At 45.2% G+C, this 18,902-nt stretch overlaps 3 protein-coding genes across 6 annotated transcripts in view; 2 read left to right on the top strand and 1 right to left on the bottom strand.

Moving 5' to 3' along the window:
* dnajc16l (DnaJ (Hsp40) homolog, subfamily C, member 16 like) overlaps window positions 1–7,954 on the bottom strand; it is a 13,531-nt gene extending 5,577 nt beyond the window's left edge. Inside the window, exons 1-4 of the mRNA XM_034533407.1 lie at window positions 7,601–7,954; window positions 7,443–7,509; window positions 4,397–4,542; window positions 396–571 (exon numbers count right to left, since the gene is read on the bottom strand). Coding sequence (XP_034389298.1) covers window positions 396–571; window positions 4,397–4,542; window positions 7,443–7,509; window positions 7,601–7,767 — 556 coding nt within the window. The 5' untranslated portion in view covers window positions 7,768–7,954. The remainder of the gene's footprint in view (window positions 1–395; window positions 572–4,396; window positions 4,543–7,442; window positions 7,510–7,600) is intronic.
* A 442-nt stretch (window positions 7,955–8,396) lies between these two features.
* Window positions 8,397–11,523, top strand: b3galt6 (UDP-Gal:betaGal beta 1,3-galactosyltransferase polypeptide 6). Its single transcript, XM_034533425.1, has 3 exons — window positions 8,397–8,543; window positions 8,744–8,903; window positions 9,145–11,523. Exon 3 carries the CDS (start codon window positions 9,155–9,157, stop codon window positions 10,172–10,174), a length of 1,020 nt encoding a protein of 339 aa, XP_034389316.1. The 5' UTR covers window positions 8,397–8,543; window positions 8,744–8,903; window positions 9,145–9,154; the 3' UTR covers window positions 10,175–11,523.
* Window positions 11,524–12,849: 1,326 nt separating this feature from the next.
* On the top strand, window positions 12,850–18,334 carry ubap1 (ubiquitin associated protein 1). 4 transcript variants are annotated; one of them, XM_034533418.1, is made up of 7 exons: window positions 12,850–13,043; window positions 14,839–14,887; window positions 15,016–15,140; window positions 15,522–16,319; window positions 16,450–16,608; window positions 17,022–17,123; window positions 17,239–18,334. In XM_034533418.1, exons 2-7 carry the CDS (start codon window positions 14,848–14,850, stop codon window positions 17,377–17,379), a joined length of 1,365 nt encoding a protein of 454 aa, XP_034389309.1. In that variant the 5' UTR covers window positions 12,850–13,043; window positions 14,839–14,847; the 3' UTR covers window positions 17,380–18,334. The 4 variants fall into 4 exon arrangements, with proteins under 4 accessions (XP_034389309.1, XP_034389311.1, XP_034389310.1 ...); XM_034533420.1 differs by lacking the exon at window positions 12,850–13,043 and adding an exon at window positions 13,050–13,221; XM_034533419.1 differs by lacking the exon at window positions 12,850–13,043 and adding an exon at window positions 13,050–13,276.
* Window positions 18,335–18,902: the final 568 nt, after the last annotated feature.

The following is an 18,902-nucleotide window of genomic DNA, read 5'->3' as shown; positions in this document are numbered from 1 at the left end:
GGTGGTGAAGAGCTCTGTCCAGTTAATAAATGCTTAATTTAAGTGTTTCTCATCGCATTGGTTTTCTCTAAAAGGAGATTGAAATGTTTCATTTCCATTACAGTACCAAACTGGGTTCCACTGGTTATGACTGATGCTACATACACATGCAGGATAGTGAGGATGAGAATAACTTTAAATTTAAACTTTAACTTCCTCTCCAGTGCCAGACGAGGAGTTGGATTCCTCCCTCGGCTCTCAAACAGAACAAATAAATGAATAATGAATGCTCTTTGTAAAGAATCATTTCTCCTAACATCAAACATCCACCTGATGCTACGATGCCTTCAGGGACTCCGATCCGGTTCCGGGCGTGCGGGGGCGGACTACTGGGAGTCCAGTGCCAGCAGACTTACCCAGTGGCTCCAGCTCCAGCACCGTCTCCTTCCACACAGGCTCAATGTGGATGCAGGCAAAGCACCACTCAGAGGTCACCTTGATGAGGTACGGCCTCTTGTGGCTGTCTGGAAGCACGTCGCTGTTGAAGCCTGCGTGGTGGAGCAGGTACTTGCTGTCGGCAAAGTCCCTGGACCTGCAGGAGGGGAGGAGACAGGACCTGAACCATGAGGATATGAGGAACCATGAGGACACAAAGCATGAGGACACAAAGCATGAGGGCATGAACCATGAGGATATGAGGAACCATGAGGACATGAACCATGAGGAACCATGAGGACACAAAGCATGAGGACATGAACCATGAGGGCATGAACCATGAGGATATGAGGAACCATGAGGACACAAAGCATGAGGACACAAAGCATGAGGGCATGAACCATGAGGATATGAGGAACCATGAGGACATGAACCATGAGGAACCATGAGGACAGGAACCATGAGGAACCATGAGGACATGAACCATGAGGACACAAAGCATGAGGACATGAACCATAAGGGCATGAACCATGAGGATATGAGGAACCATGAGGACACAAAGCATGAGGGCATGAACCATGAGGGCATGAACCATGAGGACACAAAGCATGAGGACACAAAGCATGAGGGCATGAACCATGAGGAACCATGAGGACACAAAGCATGAGGACACAAAGCATGAGGGCATGAACCATGAGGGCATGAACCATGAGGACACAAAGCATGAGGACACAAAGCATGAGGGCATGAACCATGAGGATATGAGGAACCATGAGGACACAAAGCATGAGGGCATGAACCATGAGGATATGAGGAACCATGAGGACACAAAGCATGAGGGCATGAACCATGAGGGCATGAACCATGAGGACACAAAGCATGAGGACACAAAGCATGAGGGCATGAACCATGAGGATATGAGGAACCATGAGGACACAAAGCATGAGGACATGAACCATGAGGGCATGAACCATGAGGATATGAGGAACCATGAGGACACAAAGCATGAGGACATGAACCATGAGGGCATGAACCATGAGGACACAAAGCATGAGGACACAAAGCATGAGGACATGAACCATGAGGAACCATGAGGACACAAAGCATGAGGGCATGAACCATGAGGGCATGAACCATGAGGATATGAGGAACCATGAGGACACAAAGCATGAGGACACAAAGCATGAGGGCATGAACCATGAGGATATGAGGAACCATGAGGACACAAAGCATGAGGGCATGAACCATGAGGGCATGAACCATGAGGACACAAAGCATGAGGACACAAAGCATGAGGGCATGAACCATGAGGATATGAGGAACCATGAGGACACAAAGCATGAGGGCATGAACCATGAGGATATGAGGAACCATGAGGATATGAGGAACCATGAGGACACAAAGCATGAGGGCATGAACCATGAGGGCATGAACCATGAGGACACAAAGCATGAGGACACAAAGCATGAGGGCATGAACCATGAGGATATGAGGAACCATGAGGACACAAAGCATGAGGACATGAACCATGAGGGCATGAACCATGAGGATATGAGGAACCATGAGGACACAAAGCATGAGGACATGAACCATGAGGGCATGAACCATGAGGACACAAAGCATGAGGACACAAAGCATGAGGACATGAACCATGAGGAACCATGAGGACACAAAGCATGAGGGCATGAACCATGAGGGCATGAACCATGAGGATATGAGGAACCATGAGGACACAAAGCATGAGGACACAAAGCATGAGGACACAAAGCATGAGGACACAAAGCATGAGGGCATGAACCATGAGGATATGAGGAACCATGAGGACATGAACCATGAGGACAGGAACCATGAGGAACCATGAGGACATGAACCATGAGGACACAAAGCATGAGGACATGAACCATAAGGACATGAACCATGAGGATATGAGGAACCATGTGGACATGAACCATGAGGAACCATGAGGACAGGAACCACGAGGACATGAACCATGAGGAACCATGAGGACACAAAGCATGAGGGCATGAACCATGAGGATATGAGGAACCATGAGGACACAAAGCATGAGGACACAAAGCATGAGGGCATGAACCATGAGGGCATGAACCATGAGGATATGAGGAACCATGAGGACACAAAGCATGAGGGCATGAACCATGAGGATATGAGGAACCATGAGGACACAAAGCATGAGGACACAAAGCATGAGGACACAAAGCATGAGGGCATGAACCATGAGGATATGAGGAACCATGAGGACACAAAGCATGAGGGCATGAACCATGAGGATATGAGGAACCATGAGGACACAAAGCATGAGGGCATGAACCATGAGGGCATGAACCATGAGGAACCATGAGGACACAAAGCATGAGGACCTGAACCATGAGGATATGAGGAACCATGAGGACAGGAACCATGAGGACACAAAGCATGAGGACCTGAACCATGAGGGCATGAACCATGAGGATATGAGGAACCATGAGGACACAAACCATGAGGGCATGAACCATGAGGGCATGAACCATGAGGATATGAGGAACCATGAGGACATGAACCATGAGGACATGAACCATGAGGACAGGAACCATGAGGACATGAACCATGAGGACATTAACCATGAGGACATGAACCATGAGGACATGAACCATGAGGAACCATGAGGACAGGAACCATGAGGACATGAACCATGAGGACAGGAACCATGAGGACATGAACCATGAGGACAGGAACCATGAGGATATGAGGAACCATGAGGACACAAAGCATGAGGGCATGAACCATGAGGATATGAGGAACCATGAGGACACAAAGCATGAGGGCATGAACCATGAGGGCATGAACCATGAGGATATGAGGAACCATGAGGACACAAAGCATGAGGACACAAAGCATGAGGACACAAAGCATGAGGACATGAACCATGAGGATATGAGGAACCATGAGGACACAAAGCATGAGGACACAAAGCATGAGGGCATGAACCATGAGGATATGAGGAACCATGAGGACACAAAGCATGAGGACACAAAGCATGAGGACACAAAGCATGAGGGCATGAACCATGAGGATATGAGGAACCATGAGGACACAAACCATGAGGGCATGAACCATGAGGGCATGAACCATGAGGATATGAGGAACCATGAGGACAGGAACCATGAGGACAGGAACCATGAGGACATTAACCATGAGGACATTAACCATGAGGAACCATGAGGACAGGAACCATGAGGACATGAACCATGAGGACAGGAACCATGAGGACATGAACCATGAGGACAGGAACCATGAGGACATGAACCATGAGGACAGGAACCATGAGGACAGGAACCATGTGTGTATCTGGCTCTTCCTCAGGTGTGCCTGGTGCCCTCCTGCTCTCCCTCAGGTGTGTATGCTGCTCTCCCTGAGGTTTCTACTTCTTCTCCTCTTAAAAGGGGTACTTGGGATGTTGTTTCTGATGTTAGGGTCAAAGGTCAGAGGATGTGAGGGTCAAAGGATGTGAGGTCAAAGGTCAGAGGGTGTCGTATGTGTACAGACTGTACCGCCCTCTGAGGAGACGGTATTGAGGTATTCATTCACGATTCATTTCGTGGTGATTGATTAGCAGACGTTTTCAAAACAAGACCAAAGTCTATCGATGGGGCAACTAAGACATGTGAGAGAGGAGTCATTGTATCATTAACAGGAACCACAGGCCAACACCAGGGGGGCAACCTAGACCACTATGGACGTCACACAACATGCTGGGAAAAACACTTTTAGGAACACAGTTATGAGGCTCTGAAGGCTTGTGTTGTAATGATTGACATAAAAAGGGGACTTGTTCCCTTATTATTAAAACAGGATTTGGTGCATGTTGGTGCTTTTATTTTGAAAGTCCTTATTTTGATTTTAGCAGCAGCAGCTTTACACACATGTAATAATAGGACATGTTTAAGAATGGCCTCACTGAAGAGAACTAGTGTGATCACTGTACCTGGGGAAGTGGAAGAAAGACTCGTCAAAGTAAAAGCTGTTGTGGAAACCACGGAAACCCTGATGCTGGGACTGGCCCAGAGGCTGGTTCTCCTCCATCTGACCATAGCGGTCAAAGTTAGACCGCCGCTCCTCATTGGACAGAATCTGGGAGAGAGGAAGACACCAGTGAGAAGCCTGTGTTGTTATGTCATGTGACCTGCAGTAAGACTTGTTAATGTCATGTGACCTGCAGTAAGACTTATTAATGTCATGTGACCTGCAGTAAGACTTGTTAATGTCATGTGACCTGCAGTAAGACTGTTATTAATGTCATGTGACCTGCAGTAAGACTGTTATTAATGTCATGTGACCTGCAGTAAGACTGTTATTAATGTCATGTGACCTGCAGTAAGACTGTTATTAATGTCATGTGACCTGCAGTAAGACTGTTATTAATGTCATGTGACCTGCAGTAAGACTGTTATTAATGTCATGTGACCTGCGGTAAGACTTATTAATGTCATGTGACCTGCAGTCACATGTCATGTGACCTGCAGTAAGACTTATTAATGTCATGTGACCTGCAGTAAGACTGTTATTAATGTCATGTGACCTGCAGTAAGACTTGTTAATGTCATGTGACCTGCAGTAAGACTTATTAATGTCATGTGACCTGCAGTAAGACTTGTTAATGTCATGTGACCTGCAGTAAGACTTATTAATGTCATGTGACCTGCGGTAAGACTTATTAATGTCATGTGACCTGCAGTAAGACTTATTAATGTCATGTGACCTGCAGTAAGACTGTTATTAATGTCATGTGACCTGCGGTAAGACTTATTAATGTCATGTGACCTGCAGTAAGACTTATTAATGTCATGTGACCTGCAGTAAGACTTGTTAATGTCATGTGACCTGCAGTAAGACTTGTTAATGTCATGTGACCTGCAGTAAGACTGTTATTAATGTCATGTGACCTGCGGTAAGACTTATTAATGTCATGTGACCTGCAGTAAGACTTATTAATGTCATGTGACCTGCAGTAAGACTTGTTAATGTCATGTGACCTGCAGTAAGACTTGTTAATGTCATGTGACCTGCAGTAAGACTTATTAATGTCATGTGACCTGCGGTAAGACTTGTTAATGTCATGTGACCTGCAGTAAGACTTATTAATGTCATGTGACCTGCAGTAAGACTGTTATTAATGTCATGTGACCTGCAGTAAGACTCATTAATGTCATGTGACCTGCAGTAAGACTTATTAATGTCATGTGACCTGCAGTAAGACTGTTATTAATGTCATGTGACCTGCAGTAAGACTTGTTAATGTCATGTGACCTGCAGTAAGACTTGTTAATGTCATGTGACCTGCAGTAAGACTCATTAATGTCATGTGACCTGCAGTAAGACTCATTAATGTCATGTGACCTGCAGTAAGACTCATTAATGTCATGTGACCTGCAGTAAGACTCATTAATGTCATGTTATTAATGTCATGTTATTAATGTCACTGTCATGTTATTAATGTCTTGTTATTAATGTCACTGTCATGTTATTAATGTCAGTCATGTTATTAATGGCTTGTTATTAATGTCATGTGACCTACAGTAAGACTGGTATTTTGTCATGTTATTAATGTCACTGTCATGTTATTAATGTCTTGTTATTAATGTCACTGTCATGTTATTAATGTCTTGTTATTAATGTCACTGTCATGTTATTAATGTCTTGTTAATGTCATGTTATTAATGTCACTGTCATGTTATTAATGTCAGTCATGTTATTAATGTCTTGTTATTAATGTCATGTGACCTACACTAAGACTGGTATTAATGTCATGTTATTAGTGCCTTGTTAATAATGTCATGTTATTAATGTCACTGTCATGTTATTAATGTATTGTTATTAATGTCATGTGACCTACAGTAAGACTGGTATTAATGTCATGTTATTAATGTCACTGTCATGTTATTAGTGTCTTGTTATTAATGTCACGTGACCTACAGTAAGACTGGTATTAATGTCTTGTTATTAATGTCATGTGACCTACAGTAAGACTGGTATTAATGTCATGTTATTAATGTCACTGTCATGTCATTAGTGTCTTGTTATTAATGTCATGTGACCTACAGTAAGACTGGTATTAATGTCATGTTATTAGTGTCTTGTTATTAATGTCATGTGACCTACAGTAAGACTGGTATTAATGTCATGTTATTAATGTCACTGTCATGTTATTAGTGTCTTGTTATTAATGTCATGTGACCTACAGTAAGACTGGTATTAATGTCTTGTTATTAATGTCATGTGACCTGCAGAACGACTCCATACAGTAAATGAAACAGACTAGTGAGCCTCATAGAAACATACTGGCTGTCAGCTGGAGCCAGTTTGAAATAGAGTCGGGCTACATGACATGTTAAGATAACATTTACAGGCTTTGCAGCAGCATCTCGTAAAGTGTAAACACGAGACTTAGTATTAAACAGATAAGTAATACACAGCAGTAAAGCATCCCCAATAAGTGGAACACTAGACCTAGTATTAAACAGATAAGTAATACACAGCAGTAAAGCATCCCCAATAAGTGGAACACTAGACCTAGTATTAAACAGATAAGTAATACACAGCAGTAAAGCATCCCCAATAAGTGGAACACTAGACCTAGTATTAAACAGATAAGTAATACACAGCAGTAACACATCCCCAATAAGTGGAACACTAGACCTAGTATTAAACAGATAAGTAATACACAGCAGTAAAGCATCCCCAATAAGTGGAACACTAGACCTAGTATTAAACAGATAAGTAATACACAGCAGTAACACATCCCCAATAAGTGGAACACTAGACCTAGTATTAAACAGATAAGTAATACACAGCAGTAAAGCATCCCCAATAAGTGGAACACTAGACCTAGTATTAAACAGATAAGTAATACACAGCAGTAACACATCCCCAATAAGTGGAACACTAGACATCCAGACAGAATAACTCTATAGCTATTGTTGCACAGCGTAATTCAGCCGCACAGGTGTTGTGCTGTGACGCGTCCCACCCACCTCGTAGGACTTGGACACCTTGATGAACATGTCCTCAGCCTTCGGGTCCTTGTTCTTGTCCGGGTGCCTAGAGGAGCCCACACAGGACAGCATGCATCACTACCGGCTCGTGCACGGGTACACGGGTACACGGGTGCACGTGTCTCAGGGGGACTCACCACTCCTTGGCCAGGTTCTTGTACGCCCGTTTCACTTCTGCTTGACTGGCGCTCCGGCCGACGCCCAGGACCATGTAGGGGTCATACTCAGAAGCCGCTCTCGCCATCTGCACGCTCACGCTCAGCAGGAAGATGGCGAGCCAGCGGGGACGGGTCGCGCGCGGCATCGCTTGGACTGTCCTCGTGCGGCGCGGGGATGACGTCACACGGCCCTTCTGTCCCGGACGGATGTGTCGAGCTAAGCGCTTACGTGACGCGGCGCGTGGTCTGCTCGGACGTGAGCTTGGACACAGGCGACATACTGCTGTTTTACTACCAGGCCATTCTCTTCCTGCGCGTCATGGCCGCAATGAAACGGACAGCTTCCGCTTGAGGTTTTCAAAATAAAAACACCCTTCAGATTCAACTTTGTTGTCATTGCGGAGTGCAAGTCCTAAGAGAACGAAATGTGCAAAGAAGGAGTACAAGTGCAGTGCAATGTGCTAGATAAATAACAGTATAAATAACAGCTAAATAAGTAAAAAAGAAAAATAACAGTATGAGTAGTATAACAATATATACAGTATAAACAGTATAAACAGTGGATATGAAATGCAGGATATATACAGTATATAGTATATATACTATATAGTTAACCCTCTTAGAATTACAAATATATTACTATATATATATAGACAATAGCTATAGATCTACATATTGATATTTAATGTCCACAAAGGCTGTTTGTATTTTGAAGGAAGGTAATGTAACGTCCGGTCTCTCCAACGCAAGGCACTGGAGATAACGCGCATGCGCCAGTCAGCAGCTGTACACAAACTGCTACCCCTCCATTTCATTATCCTTCATAAAGAAATATGATATATATTATATATATTAATACACATGCCATATTTAACTAAGAAGCGATTATCACTCGTCGATCATTTGTTTTATGTATATATATGTAAGTGTAATACCGTTATAAATGTGTAATTGTGATAACATAACAGTTCTTGGCAATATGCATTAATTTCCTCTTGTGTAGGTTATATATTCTAATAATAACAAGTATAATAAAGCAATATATAGAGAAAACACACAAAACAGTCGGAGTGTTTATGTATTTTAATTCACTTCCGTTTCCGCTTCGTCCGTTCCGCACAGAGCTGGGTTGGTTTCCACCAGAAGACTTGAAGATGAACGCAGGGACACCTGTCTGCGCGAGCTAACCTGCGTGTCGTGACCTCTCCACCTCACGTGCTGCTCCGGCTGCACCTCCCCCCCCCTTCCCCCCCACCGGGACGGGAACCTGTCACGAGCTCAGGTAACGAGCACATATCCTCTGCTGCGGCACGTGACGTTATGTACGGTTCAACTAGCTCGCCATCTTTTCTGGTGCTGTTTGTTTACGTATGCACATATTTCGCCCTGTGGTCCACCTTCACGCAGGTGTACTTTGTGACAGCATGTTTTCTGATGCTCGCAGAAAGCACGGCTGCAGTCTCATTCGGATGCTTTGATGATTAACTTGATAATCTCCCAATCTTTTGTGTTTTTTACCCCAGATTCTGCACCATGAATCTGTACCGGTTAGTGTGCCGCCACAAGACGGCCCTGGTCATTGGCACTGTGTGCAGCTTCGCTGTGGTTCTGGTCTTCTTGGCTAAATGCACCTCAGAAACCCTGAAACAAGGCCACCAGGATCCTCCAGGCCTCGCGCCTCGTGCCATTGCTTTACAAGCCCGTCCAGAGCAGCAGAACCCCCCTACCCCGTCCAAAGACCTGTCAGCTTTCCTGGTGGTCCTCATCACGACCGGGCCGAAGTACACGGAGCGGAGGAGCATCATCCGCAGCACCTGGCTGGCCAAGCGGGACTCTGATGTCCTGGCCATGTTCGTGGTGGGAACTCAGGGTCTCTCTGGTGAGGACCACCAGAACCTGAACACGGAGCAAGGCCGGCACAAGGACCTGCTCTTACTGCCTGACCTGCGAGACTCTTACGAGAACCTGACGCTCAAGCTGCTGCACATGTACTCCTGGCTGGACCAGAACGTGGAGTTCAAGTTCGTCCTGAAAGCAGACGATGACACGTTTGCTCGTCTGGACCTCCTGAAGGAGGAGCTGAAGGGGAAAGAGCCCAACCTGTTTTACTGGGGGTTCTTCTCGGGTAGGGGGCGAGTGAAAACTGCTGGGAAGTGGCGTGAAAGCTCTTGGGAGCTTTGTGACTACTACCTGCCGTACGCACTGGGCGGGGGCTACATCCTCTCGGCGGACCTGGTGCGCTACGTGCATCTGAACGCCGGCTACTTCAAGACGTGGCAGAGTGAGGACGTGTCGCTGGGCGCCTGGCTGGCACCGGTGGACGTTCGGCGGACACACGATCCGCGCTTTGACACGGAGTATAAATCGCGTGGTTGCAACAACAAATACTTGGTGACGCACAAGCAGAGTCTGGAGGACATGTTGGAAAAGCACCAGACTCTGCAGCGTGACGGACGGCTCTGCAAGGAGGAGGTCAAGCTGCGGCTGTCCTATGTGTACGACTGGAGCGTGCCGCCTTCACAGTGCTGCCAAAGGAAGGACGGCATCCCTTAAGTATTATTAATCATGGTTCCTATCCTCCAGGTCCGGCATAATGTTTTCCTCCAGTGTCACACCATTTAAAGTTCTGTAACATGTTCCAGACAACAAAGTCAAAGCCTTAGTGTGGATTAAAACTCCCATTTCATCTTCTATTGTTGCAAGAACATAACAAAAGGCAAATTTCACTACTTTTTCATTGTGAATGTGTACTGAAGGTGGAGCTATTTTTTAAAATGTATTTCATTTTCAATGATTTGAAATTGTGTTTTAAACAATCTTTAGAGATTTCCTGTTCATTTAGAATAGTTTGACAGTTATAGGTATTGTGTTTTTTGTACAATCTGACGCGTATAACATGTTTGTATTATGTAATGTGGTCTGGGTGGAGTACAAGGAATGAAATCCCACGTTTCACAAGTAGAATGAACTTTGCCTGGACTTTGATGTCTGCTCCCAGTTCCCACTTCCAGTGGTGTCACGATGGGATGGACGTATCCCAGTAACTCTCAACGAGAAGCCCTGTGTTCATTTCCGTGCTCTCCTTAACGCCAGTTCACCACGTCGGTGGCCTCTTCCTCTCCTGTCTGCTTCTTCTGCTGGACCTCCAACATTATGGGATATGTTTCCAGGTTATTTCAGTGCAGACGGGAGAATCTTACCCTGACATGATGTCTACACGTTGTGGGTAAAGCAATTTAAATTGTATTGGTATTTTATTTATTGTTAATTTATTCTGCAGCTAACGCAGCACGCTGGTGTTGAGCTGGACAGAAGCACCTGGTGGCTGCTGCTGTGGGGTTGTATTTATACAGGCAAGAACTGCTCACTTTCTAACTGTAAAACGTTCGTTCAGTCGATGGTACAACAAGGTTTTGTGTGTTTGGAGGTGAAAAGAATGTGTTTCCTTCAGCGGGCCTTTGATTCGTCCTGCTGGAGCCTTTATTCAGACATTTACTGTGTGGAAATATCAAGCTATTTGTAAATGTTTGGTTGCAGATTGAGAAACTTGATATTGACTACCAGCTGGCACTTGGTCACTTTTTAAAAAAACAAGAACTAATGTCCATAAACCGTTGTTCAATGATTGATTGTTTTGTGTTTGCCGGTGTGAAGCTCTCCCACCTGAACGTTCCCTTCGATGTCAGTAGTTCTGAACTCTTGAGCGTGCTCAGCGTTGGTCAACGGGTCCGCTAGACGAATACTGTTAAGTATTACTGCTCAGACGGCTGCTAACGTTTTTTGTGAATTATGACATGATTTTTTAGTTGTCACTAGCAGATTCCGATTCAATATCACCTACGTTTCAGTGTATTACGTACATGGTCAGCCTCCCTCGATGTTTTATTAAAAAATAAATGTATTCTTGTCACTTCTTGTGTATTCATTTCTTTAAGTTAATGTCACAGTCAAATGCATACAAGTTGTTAGAATCTCAGAAGAGGACTTGATGAAATGTTTTCTCAACAATATTACAAAAATAGCATCTTCTAACTTATAATTCCTTTGAATCTAGGAATTATTCTCCTGTAAAAACCCTTTTGAGCTTAATATCTGGATGGAGGATAAAAATATGTTAAACTGCCATCTGAAGTCACGCGGTCCATTTCCACATTTAGCATTCATGTATTTAGATTACAATCTGAAATAAAGGCAGTGGCCAAACTGGTCTTTTCACTCCATGTGAACCATCTCTGGTGGTCAGGAGGAAACGGTTTCAGGGTTCATGTTTTGCAGGCTCTCCCTTCTTCTCTTCTCCAGCTTGTACTGCAAGGCAGGAAACATCTGAGTTGGGACGTCCTCCTTCAGAACGATACACAGTACAGGTGCTGTGGGTTATCCTGCTCAACAAGTCTGCTTTACTGCATCAACAACCACGAATATTATACTTCCACTACTCCAACATAATTTACTGAAACTGATTTAATTGCTTACATTACAACATGTTTAGCTCTTGTAGAACAGGAACTAAATATTTAAATGTATTACTTTAACTTGACATCTTAACGCCTTTTAGCGTTTTCACTGTGTGGGAGAGAAACAATATAAAAACATATCAATACATTACCTTAACATGCATATATAAACACACACACACACACACACACACACACACACACACACACACACACACACACACACACACACACACACACACACACACACACACACACACACACACACACACACACACACACACATCTTGAAATATAAACGGAATAAAATATGTACAACATATATATTAAAAAACAAGGTATAAAAGTGCTCACATTAAGATAAGTGCTATACAAATAAATACAAATAGGATAAAGGATAAGGAAACCCCAGGTTAAAATAAGAAGTTCTGTAAAAAACAAAAAATGGTTGATCCGTTCTGGTCGTTATTATTGATGAGGTTCAAAGTAAAGTCACAGCCTGCAATGAAACCCATCTGCCTGTGGCATTTAAAATAAAATAATGTGTGCCACCTCCTACCGTGTGCACCTGGGAATAAATCATTAATATATCACGTTTAAATAATAAGTGTTTAAAGGAGGTCTAAAAGTGTGTATTATAAAATCCTTCATTCCTTAAAGTAGTTTATGATATTATATATATTGTCTTTGAGGTTATTTACATGAGGTTTCCATCGGCTCGGCTCGGCTCGGCTCGGCTCGGCTCGGCCCTCATGCTGCGACGCCTTCACGTTGGTGAGTGACGTCAGACAGGAACCAGTCGGAAGGGAGCTTGACAAATCAAGATGGCGTCCCACGCTGAAGCAGGAAAGATATTTCAGTGTAAATAAAACTCTTCCTGAGAATAGATCACGCTCGAGAGCCATCCAGGCCCGACGTCGTGTGGACTTCGGTCGAACCAAAGCAACCCCAGGACGGAGCGGATACCGGTGAGAGGGGAGCGGGCTGGGCTCGGCTGGGTTCAGGGGCGGTGGCAGCTACCCGGGTACAGCCAGGCCACTGGCGGTGCGCATTAGCACGGACACGAGCCCCCAACAACACCCTCCAGCGGCTCGTGGTTATCCCATGAATTCATCCACCGGGACGCACTGGTTCACCCAGGCCGAGGCATGTCACGTGACACGGCGACTTGTTGTCCGAGCTCGGAGTGACTACAGTCACGGTAGCTTAGCTTGTTGCTAATTAACACTGTCATAACTTTAGTTGTCACTCGAGCTCAGCTGGGGAGCCTCGCCGTCCGTTGGAAGACTAACTTCCCCGAACACGTGATGAATGGAGGTGAACTGCGATCTTCTGCGGGGTCGACTTTAAGTTCGCAGCAGTTAACCTGTAAGCTAGCTAGCTACCTAGCTACCTAGCTAACGCGACTACTGTCAACAATCTGAAGTTGTTAAAATGACCTCGCAGGACATGTACGGTGGATGTGGCTATATATATATATATATATATATATATATATATACACACACACACATAAACATTATGGCTCGTCACTAATATATCCTCACCAACCTACATCTGACGTCACTGGGTTCAAATGAAATGCACCTGATGGAGAGGTACCTCCTGAATGAGCTCCTTCTGGGTCCCGTGGTCGTGCATCAGTAGTCTCGGTTCACGTTCAGTCTGCGCCTCAGTGGACGGGGTCCAGGTTTTAAATGATGAACTCCACCCTGCCACTCTCTTGGAGATCCTTGGGTCTTCTCTCACCAGTGCTGGTCATATTCCAGCAGATTGCTGTGTGTTGCTGTTCATTCTATATTTGTATCCACGAATTCAAGGATCATGTATTGTGATTCTTCAACACACGGCTGTTTAACAAAAGGCAGTGCTATTCCATTGGTGCTACGCAAGAACATTTAAAACCCAAACAAGTGTTTTGTATTATTGCATCCACATGACTAGAGAGCAGCAACATAAACAGAAGTGTTTTGTTCTATTTTGTATTATTGCATCCAGATGACAACAAAAACAACGCTGATAACAATGTCCACTGTCTGTGTTTGAGGATCATTGATTAAACCCCGAGCCCGGTTCCTCCGTAGTCCTGCATAGCCAGGTCTGTAAAGGTGTCTCTAATCTCTTATTGACGGATTTTCCTGCTAGAAAACATCCTCCAACTGCAGACTGGTAGCTAAATAGGCTTTCACTTGAACTGGGCAATAAAGGTTAGACATATTTTATGCATCAAGCATTGTATTTCTTGATTATCGTTTTCTTGTTTGATTCAGTGTTTATTTCAGATGTATCTTATTTGAGCTTGAAGCCCTTTTCACTAACAAAACCGCCCTTTCAGCTGTGAGTGGATCCAACCTCTCCCTTATCTCCTGATCACTAGTCTTCACCAGTTCTGTGAAAACAGTGGCTTCTCTGTTGCAAGGTGTGACCAAATAATGGGATTACGTGCCTTGAGATGCAAAACAGTGGAATGTACAAAGCCAGTGAGAAAGTGAAGAATGTTCATTTGGATAGAAAAAAATGATTTGCACAACCATGTGATGAAGTGCCATTGCTCATAAGCTTTGATTTAAACGGTTCTGAGCTCAGTGAAAGACATTCTGTAAATATTAGAATCTGCTGTCACACCTGAAGGCAGGCAGAGGAAGGGCACTGTTATACCTTTTTAGGGTAGTTATATTTACCGTCCATGTAAATATGAAGTCCCTTTGACATTTAAACTGCTCACTGACGTCACACCTGGTGTACACTCATGTCTGTTTTCAGAGTCTCTAAATGGCTGCGAGGAAGTCTGGATCAGATGCATACAACAATGGTGAGGACCTATTTTTAATACTTGTTTCATTGTTTGACCACGCTGATCCTTTTGAGTCGAGTGTAGGTTGGTCTGCTGTTTCCAGTGTCCATTCTTCTAATGTATGCTTCCTTTGTTATGGTACACAGGACCCAGCAGCTACCTCGATGATGTTCCTTTCAAGATCAATGACAAATTCCGCTGCCCGGCCAAAGTGGGGTTTCCTGTTGGTTTCTGTCTCCCAGACTGTGGCTCTTTGCTGGTAGACTCACAAGTAAGGCTCAGGACCATGCGTTTGTTTTGCTCTTATGTAAGCTTTGGTATGATGCACTGACATGCATCTTCAGCAGGCTTCACCAGGCGGACCTACGATGTTATGGCCCTGATCATTATAGACCTCGCCCGCTGTCTTTTGATTGTCACGTGTAGTCATGCTGGACCTGGGAGACGGCTCAGTAAAGGCATTTTGTATCAGAAGTTATTTTGGTTGTTGCTGGGCATTCAGCATTCCTGCTTAAAAGGTTGGAGTGCTTTTTTTATTGTTTATAAGTTACAGCAACCAAAGTTTGAGTTGTTTAGGACATATAAGCTAAGTTGTCCTGTCATGTGGCTCTTGTACTCACTCTGTGCCCTCTTTGCCCATCGCTCTCAACAGTATGACTTTTCTCTGGAGAGGCGGAGTGTGCACTGGGGGGTTGAACTGGCTGAGGCCAGAGCAGCAGAGGCCAGAGCAACAGAGGCAGTAGCCCAGCAGGAGGCAGAGAGCAGGGAGCGCTTGGCCCAGGACATGGATGCTGGTGGTGGGAAGAAACCCCGGTCTGCTGCAGAGGACCATGACCTTCTACCACCAGCGCTGAACCCCGTCCTGGCGGGGCTGAGCCATAATGACATCCTCACTCCACTGCCTGCCCCAAGCCTTGGCCCTAGGAAAATCCAGCCGAGCACTCCCCAGCTGCACCTCCTCAACCTCGCTGACTTTGAGCGGGAAGAGGACCCCTTTGACAAGCTGGAGCTCAAAACTTTGGACGATAGGGAGGAGCTCAGGAACATCCTCCAGAGCCAGCCCCAGCCCCAGCCTCCTCCCTCTGTATCCCCACCAGAGGTTTCCGAGATGTCACGTGGAAACAGCCCGTCTCCTCCCAGCATCAACACCAGCCTAGCAGCCAAACCGGGCTTTTCCCATAAACCCAACGGGTTGATTGCCTTGCTGGACATGGACAGAGTTGGGCACCCTGGCAGAACGGGGTTTGACGCCGATGATCGGCCCTGTAACATCCGCTCCCTCACCTTTCCCAAGCTCTCTGATTCTGGTGACCCAGAGCCAGTGAGGTACAGCCCACTCCCTGCTCCCAGACAGCACCTAACCAACGGAAGCCCACCGACCGCACCCAAGACCCACGTTATCGTTGCCCCGGAGCCAACCAGCCACACAAAGAGTGGCGCACCAAAACCGGTGAGCATGAGGTCTCATACTGGCTGACTAATTGTGTGCATAGTTTGTTTGGAAGAGTGACGTAAATTATCCAGTGATGGTCGATGAATCTGAGGAACCCCACTGAACTTCATCCATGTTTTTACTGCAGGCCAACCCCGGGTCAGGATCTGCTGGTCTGCCGTGTGGTGGAGCGCTGCTCAGCATGACTCCCAGCGAGCGGCAGTGCGTGGAAACCCTCGTGGGCATGGGCTACTCTTATGAAGGCGTCCTCCGGGCCATGCAGAAACAAGGGAAGAATGTGGAACAGGTGCGACACCCTCTTGCCCAAAGGCACAGCCGTCTGGATTTCTAGCGTATTCATTCTTCAACATGCTCAACAGTTCACTTTTTGTGTGCGTGTGTCATTTTGTTCAGTGCAGTTCTTTTGTAAATATAGCTTAACTTGAAAATAAAGTTATTTCATCACACTTTCTGTTATGGTAATAGATGTTTCTGTGATCTGTACAGCTAATATCCACAATGTGACCGACGACTGTCCCATAACAGTGAGATGGAATTTGTACTAGCTGGTTTTAAATGATGATTTGGCATCACAAGTGTATACGGTGCAAACCGCATAAAGAGAACAATAATTAACACTACAAAAACATTAATACTTTCAATCCTAAATGCATCTTTTATGGATTTAGTTAATAAAGATGTACTTATTGTTTGTCTAAGGTTCTGGACTACCTGTTTGTCCACGGGCGTCTGTGTGAGCGGGGCTTCGATGCGATTGCCGTGGAGGAATGTTTAGAGATGTACCAATGCTCAGAGGAAAAGGTCTGTACGCCTTCAGAGCATGCACTGGGTTTACACATAGGAGCTACACCCCCTATAGATTACCTTCATAGATGTTTTAGCTATTGTAGTTTATTTATTGTTTCATCCTTCCCAGGCTCTGCAGTTCCTTGAGCTAATGTCCAGATTTGGTGAAATGGGATTTCAGCGGGACGCCATCAAAGAGGTACTGCTGGTCCACAACAATGATCAGGACAAGGCTCTCGAGGACCTGATGGCTCGGGCAGCAGCAAGCTGAGCCGAGCTAACCAGCCAACCAAAGCCCCGGGCTGGCCTCCCGGGCTGGCCTCCCGCTCCGACCCGACCACCCCTTTCCTTCTGCCTCCCCTCTCACCACGCCCGGCCCTTGGCTGTGGAAGGGCAGCTGGGAGAAGGTCGTATTTCTCTGTGCTAAAGCGTATTGTGTCTCAGCACTTCTTAAAGACTGCCTAGAGTGGAGGGGTAAAGCATAACACTACATGGTGGAGGGTTTTTCTTGTTCTTTCTAAGAAAACCTGGGGTTTAGTTCCCAGGATGTTGTACGACCAGCGTATTGAAGAAGGGGAAGAATGACTCAGCTGGAAGGGAGCTATTGGATTGAAGCAGCTGTCTGCAGGAGGGGGGGGGCTGGTGGTGGGTTCTGGGTACATCCCTTAAAGACCACTTTGGACTCTCAAAAGACCTAAGGACTAAGCTGCCATCTTCCACTGCTCTGTGCAGACCTCGTACATGGTGGCGAGGACCGGGGCCTCGAGGAGGCTCTTCAAACTGAACCAAGAAAAGAAGAAACTAAATCCCAGGCGCCAGACAGACCACTGACTCTAAAGTGCCCTCTGCTCTGCTGCCCTGCACCTAGTACTTTATTATTTCATTCAATGTCTGTTCTTCTGTTCTTTTAGGCGCCTTTTCATGTCGGCATAAAGATTCCATGTCTTTGATTTCTGTTTTCGGGACTGCATAATAGATCCTGAGTCACTATTGCTCAGAACACAAGATGCTGCTGTCCCAGTACGCTCTTCATCCTGCACTGGAAGGGGAGAAATATCCCATAACCCACTGGCACACAGCCATGTTTCATAATTAGCATCTTATTTAAAATAGTTCCCTGATACTTTCATTTAAAAATGAAGAGTTTGTGATGATGTATGTTCACTGTCACAGACTTCTGGAGAAGAGTGAGTGGGTTTAAAAAGAATAAAGAAAATCAAATGTAAGTGAGGGTTGTTCTGCCAGGAACATCAGTGCAATAGACATAATTCATATTGTGTTACTGTTCACTCCAATACGATGAATGGTTTCCAAGCCTTGAGTTCAATCTGGATTTCATGCCACAATCTAATCAAACATGACTGAATTATGGTTTGTTGACGTTCTTTTTGCATGTGTGATATGAAATGAGTTCATCTTGGTTTGAGGTTCAGTCTTAAATGTAAAGTTAGAGGTGTGTGGCCTCCAGCTGAGAGCTGTTCCCTGTATGGTTATGTTTATGTGTTCAGTGCTTCGTAAATGTTTTAATGCTCCGTTCCCCCAGAAGGAAGGATGGCAGAGTGATCTCTGTGGAGCTGATGGATTATGAGAGGCGTGTGAACAGATTCATGAAGTCATTTAAATGCTATTGAGAAGTGGCACTTTTCTTGGGCGGGTCCAGTACTTCGTCCTTTGTTTTACAAATTACTTTACAAACACAAGTGGTATTATTGCCACCTTACATAATTCATACAAAGTGTGATTTCCATAACCACATATAGAGCAAGTACAGGTCTGCACCAGCTGGAGTGAACG

The sequence above is a fragment of the Cyclopterus lumpus genome, chromosome 5 (genome assembly GCF_009769545.1).
Source record: "Cyclopterus lumpus isolate fCycLum1 chromosome 5, fCycLum1.pri, whole genome shotgun sequence".
NCBI classification, from domain to species: domain Eukaryota; kingdom Metazoa; phylum Chordata; class Actinopteri; order Perciformes; family Cyclopteridae; genus Cyclopterus; species Cyclopterus lumpus.
Note: the sequence above shows the minus strand (reverse complement) of the source record. Positions and strands in the feature narration are given on the sequence as shown.